We start from the raw sequence: 9,288 nt of genomic DNA, 5'->3' as shown, positions 1-9,288 counted from the left end.
CTGTATAAAGATTATGTACATTCTTTAAGACTGGTCCATTCAAATGAGATTGACTTGATTTAGAATTTAAAAAAAGAAGCAAACAGATAAGTCCTTCCATATAGGAAACCTTTCCATTTTCACTGTGTATTGAAGCACTTAGCTGATCATTTCTATAACCAGTTCTTATTAAATCTTTTTTTTTTATTTTTCATGCTTCTAGGAGTGGCAACTTCTCCTCATCTGTGATTTGGAAGGATGTTTTATCACAATAGGAGCATTTTTCACCCAACCACATTTTTCCTTATTGAAATCCCAGATCTGGAAGAGGTCCATGGCTGGATCTCCATGCCTTTCTGCTCTGTATACCTTGTGGCTTTACTGAGCAATGTCACCATTCTGCTGGTCATCAAGATGGGCCAGACAATCCAGAAGCCCATGTTATACTTTCTGGTTCTCCAGAAAAGTTGATTTGCAAGTTTGTTGCAAGTCCTCCTTGCAACAGTTGATTTGGACCTTTTGACAACCTCAGGACCCCGTATGCTGGGTATCTCATAGTTTAATGCTCATGAGATCAATTTTGGAGCTTGTGTGGCCTAGATGTTCTTGATCCATGCTTTCACTGGCATAGAGGCTCAAGTCCTGATGGCGATGGCCTTTGACTGCTATGTGACAATTTCTACTCCACTCCACCACATGACCATCTTGACATCCCAGGTGATTGTGGGCATCACTTTGTACATTATAATGTGTCCAAACCTGCTTACACTTCCCATGATCTATGTCATCTATTGCTTACACTTTTGCCAGTTTCAATAATAATAATACCTCAAACCTACTGTGAACACATGGGAACTGCAAAACTATCCTGTGGAGATATCCAATTCAGTTCAGTTCAGTCGCTGTCAAGTCCAGATCTTTGCGACCCCATGGACTGCAGCATGTCGAACTTCCCTGTTCATCACCAACTCCTGGAGCCTATACAAACTCATGTCCATTAAGTCAGTAATATCATCCAACCATCTTATGCTCTGTCATCACCGTCTCCTCCTGCCTTCAATCCTTCCCAGAATCAGGGTCTTTTCAAATGAGTCAGTTCTTCACATAAAGTGGCCAAAGTATTGGAGTTTCAGCTTCAGCATCAGTCCTTTCAAAGAATACTCAGTATTGATCTCCTTTACAATGGACTATTTGGATCTCCTTGCTGTCCAAGGGACTCTCAAGAGTCTTCTCCAACACCACAGCTCAGAAACATCAATTCTTTGGCTCTCAATTTTCTTTATAGTTCAACTCTCACATCCACACATGACTTGAAAAACCATACTGGAAAAACCATGCCTTTGACTAGATGGACCTTTGTTGGCAAAGTAATGTCTCTGCTTTTTAATAAGCTGTCTAGGTTGGTCATAACTTTTCTTTCAAGGAGCAAGTGTCCTTTAATTTCATGGCGGCTGTAACCATGTGAGGTGATTTTGGAGCCCCCCCTCCCCAAAAAAACTCTCTCACTGCTTCCACTGTTTCCCCATCTATCTGCCATGAAGTGATGGAACTGGATGCCATGACCTTAGTTTTCTGAATGCTGAGTTTTAAGCCAACTTTTTCATTTTCCTCTTTCACTTTCATCAAGAGTCCCTTTAGTTCTTCTTTGCCTTCTGCCATAAAGGTGGTGTCATCTGCATATCTGAGGTTATTGATATTTCTTCTGGCAATCTTGATTCCAGCTTGTGCTTCATCCAGCCCAGCATTTCACATGATGTACCCTGAATATAAATTAAATAAGCAGGGTGACAAATTACAGCCTTGATGTACTCCTTTCCTGATTTGGAACCAATCTGTCATTCCATGTCTGGTTTTAACTGTTGCTTCTTGACCTGCATACAGATTTCTCAGGAGGCAGGTCAGGTGGTCTGGTATTCCCATCTCTTTCAGAATTTTCCACAGTTTGTTGTGATCCACAGAGTCAGAGGCTTTGGCATAGTCAATAAAGCATAAGTAGAAGGTTTTTCTGGAATTCTCTTGCTTTTTCGATGTTCCAATGGATGTTTGCAATTTGATCTCTGCTTTCTCTACCTTTTCTAAATCCAGCTTGAATGCCTGAAATTCTTGATTCACATAATGTTGAAGCCTGGCTTGGAGAATTTTGAGCATTACTTTGCTAGTGTGTGAGATGAGTGCAATTGTGTGGTAGTTTGAACATTCTATGGCATTGCCTTTCTTTGGGATTGGAATGAAAACTGACCTTTTCCAGTCCTGTGGTTACTGCTGAGTTTTCCAAGTTTGCTGCCATATTGAGTGCAGCACTTTCACAGCATCATCTTTCAGGATTTGTAATAACTCAGCTGGAATTCCATCACCTCCACTAGCTTTGTTCGTAGTGATGCTTCCTAAGGCCCACTTGACTTCGCGTTCCAAGATGTCTGGCTCTAGGTGAGTGATCACACCATCATGGTTATCCAGGTCATGAAGATCTTTTCTGTATAGTTCTTCTTGGTATTCTTGTCATCTCTTCTTAATATCTTCTGCTTCTGTTAGGTCCATACCATCTCTGTCCTTTATTGAGCCCATTTTTGCATGAAATGTCCCCTTGGTATCTCTAATTTTCTTGAAGAGATCTCTAGTTATTCCCATTTTATTGTTCTCCTCTATTTCTTTGCACTGATCACAGAGGAAGCCTTTCTTATCTCTCCTTCCTATTCTTTGGATCTCTGCATTCTTTGGTATTTGTAAGGCCTCCTCAGACAACCATTTTGCCTTTTTGTATTTCTTTTTCTTGTGGATATCTTGATCACTGCCTACTCTACAATGTCACAAACCGTTGTCCATAGTTCTTCAGGAACTCTGTCTATCAGATCTAATCCCTCAAATCTATTTGTCACCCCCACTCTATAGTCATAAGGGATTTTATTTAGGTCATATCTGAATGGTCTGAGCACCAAAGAATTGATGTTTTTAAACTGTGGTGTTGGAGAAGACTCTGGCCAGTCCCTTGGACTGCAAGGACATCCAACCAGTCCATCCTAAAGGATATCGGTCCTGGGTGTTCATTGGAGGGACTGTGTTGAGGCTGAAACTCCAATACTTTAGCCACCTGATGCGAAGAGCTGACTCATTGGAGAAGACCCTCATGTTGGGAAAGATTGAGGGCAGGAGAAGAAGGGGACGACAGAGGATGAGATGGTTGGATGGCATCATTGACTCGATGGACATGGTTTGGGTGGACTCTGGGAGTTGGTGATGGACAGGCAGGCCTGGCATACTGCAGTTCATGGGATCGCAAAGAGTCAGACACAACTGAATGACTGAACGGAACGGAACTGAATGACTGAACGGAATGGAACTGAATGGTCTAGTGGTTTTCCCTATTTTCTTTAAGTCTGAATTTGGGAATAGAGCACTCATGATCTGAGACACAGTCACCTCCCAGTCTTGTTTTTGTTGACTTTATAGAGCTTCTCCCTCTTCTGCTGTAAAGAATATAATCAATCTGATTTTGGTATTGACCATCTGGTGATGTCTATATGTAGAGTTTTCTCTTTTGCGGTTGGAAGTGGTTGTTTGCTATGGCCAGTGTGTTCTCTTGGCAAATCTCTGTTAGCCTTTGCCCTGCTTTTTTGTACTTCATGGCCAAACTTGCCTGTCAATCCAGGTATCTCTTGACTTCCTACTTTTGCATTCCAGTCACCTATGATGAAAAGGACATCATTTTTTTGGTGTTAGTTCAAGAAGGTCTTGTAGGTCTTCATAGAAACGTTCAACTTCAGTTTCTTAAGCATTAGTGGTTGGGACACAGACTAGGATTACTGTGATATTTAATGATTTGTCTTGGAAATGAACAGAGATCATTCTGTCCTTTTTGAGACTGCACCCAAGTACTGCGTTTCAGACTCTTTTGTTGATTATGAGGGCTGCTCCATTTCTTCTAAGGGATTCTTGCCCATGGTAGTAGATATAATGGTCATCTGAATTAAGTTTGCTCATTCCAATCCATTTTAGTTCACTGATTCCTAAAGTGTCAATGTTTGCTCTTGCCATCTCCTGCTTGACCACTTCCAATTTACCATGATCCATGGACCTAATATTCCAGGTTCCTATGCAATACTGTTATTTATAGCATTGGACTTTACCTACACCATCAGTCACATTTACACCTGGGTGTTGTTTTTGCTTTGGCTCCATCTCTTCATTTTTCTGGAGTTATTTCTACACTCTTCTCCAGTAGCATATTGGGCACCACCAACCTGGGGAGTTCATCTTTCAGTGTCATATCTTTTTGCCTTTTCATACTGTTCATGGGGTTCTGAAGGCAAGAATACTGAAGTCGTTTGCCATTCCCTTCTCCAGTGGATCACATTTTGTCAGAACTCTCCACTATGTCCCGTCCATCTTGGGTGGCCCTATGCAGCTTGGATCATAGTTTCATTGAGTTAGATAAGGCTATGGTCCATGTGATCAGTTTGATTCATTTTCTGTGATTGTGTTATTCATTCTATCTGCCCTCTGAAGGATAAGGATAAGAGGCTTATGGAAGCTTCCTGATGGGAGAGATGGACTGTAGGTGAAACTGGGTCTTGTTCTGATCGGCAGGGCCATGCTCAGTAAATCTTTACTTACTATCTCTTAATAACACATTAAGTAAAAGTAACTCTAACTGGAATGATGGGATAAAGACCTCAGGGAAAAGGTGTATGACCTTACCTAAGGTTTCTTAGCTTTTGTTCTGAAATTAACTCTTACTAAACTTATCATTTACATGCCCACGATTTCCAAGAAATTACCATATTTGAATATATGTATATGAAAATGATTTAGAATATATATATGTAGACATATATATACTTAAGTATGTACATGCAGAAACACATATATGTTTTCACTTCATATGATGTATGAAGTTTTATATTTCCAGAGATTTTACTTTAAGATTTGTGTGATATAACTGAAGGACAAGAGTGAAAAGAAACATTTAACTTCATTTTTTGTAGTCTATGCTTTATATCTTAAACCTGATCATGCTCTTTGTTAAGTACTATCTAAGATATCTGCTTAAATCTAAAGAGATTCAATTTTTGCACTCAAATACATTCCAGTCAGAATAAGAACTATGTGTACATTTGACTCAGCACTAATGGATAAATGTTACAATAAATGAGAACTTTCACCAAATGTTACAGCCTGGTGGCATAAGAGATTTCTCAGTATAGTTTACATAGGTCTAGTGTTTACAAAGGTGGTGCTGTGACCTAAATTTTATTTTAATTAACCACTTAAAATATGCCAGGAATTATATGGATTGCCTGATATCTAGTACTTAATTTATCTTCAAAATGTCTTATGCTCTTGGTCCAATTATCATCCCTAATTTTCTAGTTGAGGAAACTGAGACATGGAGATAATTAGTAAGTCACTCATGGTGATATAGCCATACGTGGGTAGTCCAGTATTTGAACTGAGTCAGATCAATCCCAGGGTTGGCTATTTTGATCATTTGTCTCTATGGCCTCTGTGACATATATATGAACAACTGTGAAAGGGGAACAATCGTGGACAGAGGATAGTGGGTCCAAAGACCTTTAAAGCTAAGCATTCAATGAACTGAGATACCTGGTCAGTGAAGGGAGACAGGGAGAGCTAAGGCTGAAAATGGAGTCTCCAATGCTAGCTTACTATGTTTGAACTTAGACTATGAATTAGGTGCCATTTTGTCTAGAAAACAGCAACCCATAGAATTTGACTACAGAATCTTCCCTAGAGGAACATGAATGCTTCTCTCTATGGCATATACAAATGATAATATCTGTGTTTTGTCACACATTCATAACTTTCTATAAATCCCTAACCATGTTGCTTTCTCTTGGGTTTCTCTTTTTCTAAATCATAGTCTGAGGGTTTTGTCAGCAATCTCAGAGGAGTTAATCTCAGAGCGCACTTTATAAGAGAAAGCTGAATTAACTCATTTTTTTCCAAACCTATAAGCAGCTCCAACCTTAATATAAAACTTCTCTCTCTGGACTGTATGAAAAAACAGACAGAGTTTTACTGTTTGATAGTTATCATGCGTCTCTCTTTCTATGGAAAAATGAAGCATCACACATGAATTTTCTTTTTATTTAGGTGTGTACTAAACTCAAATGAAAGAGGCATGATCCATCCAACGTGGCTGAGAACTACTACTTTGATATGATATGCTTGATGCAGTAATCCATTTCAGGTGGGAAATCTTGCTACTTTTAAATAGAGATTGGGTATCTTTAAAAATATCTAGAATATCAAAGGTATTTAAAATCTACTTACAAGAATAGTTATTTAGTTGGTTGATAAAGTAAAATTTCTGCTTCTGGAATAGGTTACAGGGATTGAATGAAATGCATTTACAAAGCAGGATGAAAGTCTGAGGTGAACAGTGGCATGTTATTGAGCATTTATTTATAGAGATGAACCCAAAGTAGGCATCACAATGTCTAGAAGGTTTGATCTTCACCTGCACCCTGACAGGGGCCACTGGCAATTACCTGGAAGTTTCAGTTCAAACACACACACACACACACACACACACATAAAGGAGCATTGCAAAATACAGCTGTTCTCTCTCTCTCCATCTCTCTTTTTTTCTTTCTCTCACAAATACACGCACCAACTTCAGAATGTATACATTTATTTCATTCATTCAACCTGATATATTTCCCATGGAAATATGGAGTTATACTAAGGTTAAAAACAGGAGTCTATGCTACTTTATCCTGAACTTGAAGCACTGTGCCTCAAGTTGGGAACCCAGAGAAAGTGTCTTAGCATCATTATGAGTTTATGGAGTTTCTCCTGATTGCTTCTCCATCATTTTGAAGGCATTGCAAAAGTGCTCCTATTTCCTTCAGACAATGATGAAAAGCAATTCTCTCTTCTATTAGATTTTGTTGTTCCAGACTTTTTGTGATGCTCAAAAATACCTTCCGCAGATCCATAACAACCTGAAGCCTTTTAGGCTGTACTCTACCCATACTTCCAATGTCTTAGCCAGGCAGAAGGAGTGAATAGATTACATGCCAGTTCTGAAGCAGTGATAAAATTATTAGGTTTTCTCAGAGGAGCTGATATAGAGTGAACAGTGAATGCAGAATTTGTCACATACCACTAGAAACCAACATATTCATAACAATCAAAAGTGAATCACTATTAAATGAAATGACTGAGAAAATAGAAACATCAATGAAAATCTACAGAAGTTTATTATCTTCTTATTATTATCTTTCTTTCAGGGATCTTTCAAGTACAGAGGTATGTGTCCACTTGAGTCTGCTGTTGGGCAGATATCTCAGAATGTGTGTATTTTTTTTATGATAATATATATCTCTGATATTTTGCTTCTGTCATTTCAAAGAAAATTCTTTGATCTTGGAATTTTCTGTATGTCAAAATGATAAATAAATCTTTAGAGAAATTCTGCCTTTTCTAATTATGGAAGAGTTGTGTGCATTCATGCCCATGACTACTTTCTCATCTGCCTATCTCTTTTTGGGTTATGTCTGCATTCTCATATGTGTATCCTTGGTTTTTCATGTGTCCCTTTTCAGTATGGGATTTCAAAAAAGATATAGAGAATATTAAATTATTCCATATTTCATGCTATGGTTTATGTTTTCTATTCTGCCCAGGGCTTGATGATAAACCTTAGATGATAAAAAATAGGATTAAATGTTTATAAGGATTACATATTTTAAGACTGGACCATTCAAACGAGTATGGCTTGATTTAGAATATGAAAAAGAATTAATAGATCTTCCAAAGCAAAATTTTTCATTTCACATTATATTGAAACACTAAGCTAATCATTTTCATAACCAGTACTTACTGAAATTTCTTTTTTTCTTCCTCCTTCTAGGAGTGACAGCTGCTTCTACTCTGTGACTTGGAAGGATGTTTTATCACAATAGGAGCATTTTTCACCCAACCACATTTTTCCTCGTTGGAATCCCAGATCTGGAAGAGGTCCATGGCTGGATCTCCCTGCCTTTCTGCTCTGTTTACCTTGTGGCTTTACTGGGAAATATCACAATTCTGCTGGTCATCAAGACAGAGAAGACCCTCCGGGAGCCCATGTTCTACTTCGTGGCCATACTTTCAACAATTGATTTGGCCCTTTCAACGACCTCAGTACCCCGTATGCTGGGTATCTTCTGGCTTGATGCTCATGAGATTAATTTTGGAGCTTGTGTGGCACAGATGTTCCTGATCCATACTTTTACTGGCATGGAAGCTGAAGTCTTACTGGCAATGGCCTTTGACTGTTACGTGGCTATCTGTGCTCCACTCCACTACACGACCATTTTGACATCCCGGGTGCTCATGGGCATCAGCGTGTGCATTGTAATTCGTCCACTTCTGCTTACACTTCCCATGGTCTATCTCATCTATCGCCTACCATTTTGCCAGGCTTATATAATACCTCATTCTTACTGTGAACACATGGGAATTGCAAAACTGTCCTGTGGAAATATCCGAATTAATGGTATCTATGGACTTTTTGTTGTTTCCTTCTTTGTCCTAAACCTAGTCCTTATTGGCATCTCCTATATTTATATTCTCTGGGCTGTCTTCTGTCTCCCATCCCAAGATGCACGACTAAAAGCCCTAAGCACATGTGGGTCCCATATTGGGGTCATCTGTGTGTTCTATATCCCCTCAGTCTTCTCTTTCCTTACCCATCGATTTGGACACAAAATACCTCGCTGTATTCATATTCTTGTTGCTAACCTCTATTTGATTATCCCACCCTCACTCAACCCCATCATTTACGGTGTAAAGACCAAACAGATATGGGAGCCTGTGCTCCGTGCCTTTATTAAAAAATAAGACACTTACCACATTGTTTTATTAAGAATTTTGATCTCTCAAGGAAGATATGTGTATTCTTGCTTTAACAAATATCTCCTGGTCCTGACCTATTGCTGCCAGATTGCAACACAAGTTGATTTATTCCTAACTGCTGACTAATGGGTTCTAGGACTTGTGGAAACTTTATTGGAGCTTCAGTTCAAACGTTAATAGGCTGTCTTGAAGGGAAGCTGTTGCGGTCTCTATTTGTATGTCATTATACTTTGTTCTTGATAGCATGAAACTGCTTCTCTTCTAGGCAAAGGATGTATATATGGTGTGTTTTTAGCTCTTTAATTAGAGAAATGTGGTACTGGGACTTTGACTCTGTAGCCTGTGCCCATTCAATCACTCATTCATTTTTTTTCATTCTCCTAATTTACATTCATTTTGTGTTTATTGTATGTATTGAATCATTCTTATCATTGTTTCTGTTCAGTC

General features: G+C 38.8%; 1 protein-coding gene and 1 pseudogene across 1 annotated transcript; both read left to right on the top strand.

Annotated features, from left to right (window-relative positions):
* Positions 1 to 237: 237 nt before the first annotated feature.
* On the top strand, positions 238 to 7,881 carry LOC128059895 (olfactory receptor 52J3-like; annotated as a pseudogene).
* Positions 7,882 to 7,890: 9 nt separating this feature from the next.
* Positions 7,891 to 8,826, top strand: LOC128060440 (olfactory receptor 52J3). The gene has a single exon (XM_052652845.1). It carries the CDS (start codon positions 7,891 to 7,893, stop codon positions 8,824 to 8,826), a length of 936 nt encoding a protein of 311 aa, XP_052508805.1.
* The last annotated feature ends 462 nt before the right edge of the window (positions 8,827 to 9,288 follow it).

Source organism: Budorcas taxicolor, chromosome 15, assembly GCF_023091745.1.
Source record: "Budorcas taxicolor isolate Tak-1 chromosome 15, Takin1.1, whole genome shotgun sequence".
Lineage (NCBI taxonomy): Eukaryota > Metazoa > Chordata > Mammalia > Artiodactyla > Bovidae > Budorcas > Budorcas taxicolor.
Note: the sequence above shows the minus strand (reverse complement) of the source record. Positions and strands in the feature narration are given on the sequence as shown.

Excerpts from the sequence above, each read along its gene's own strand:
- LOC128060440 (XM_052652845.1), top strand. The coding sequence starts at position 7,891 with ATGTTTTATCACAATAGGAGCATTTTTCACCCAACCACATTTTTCCTC.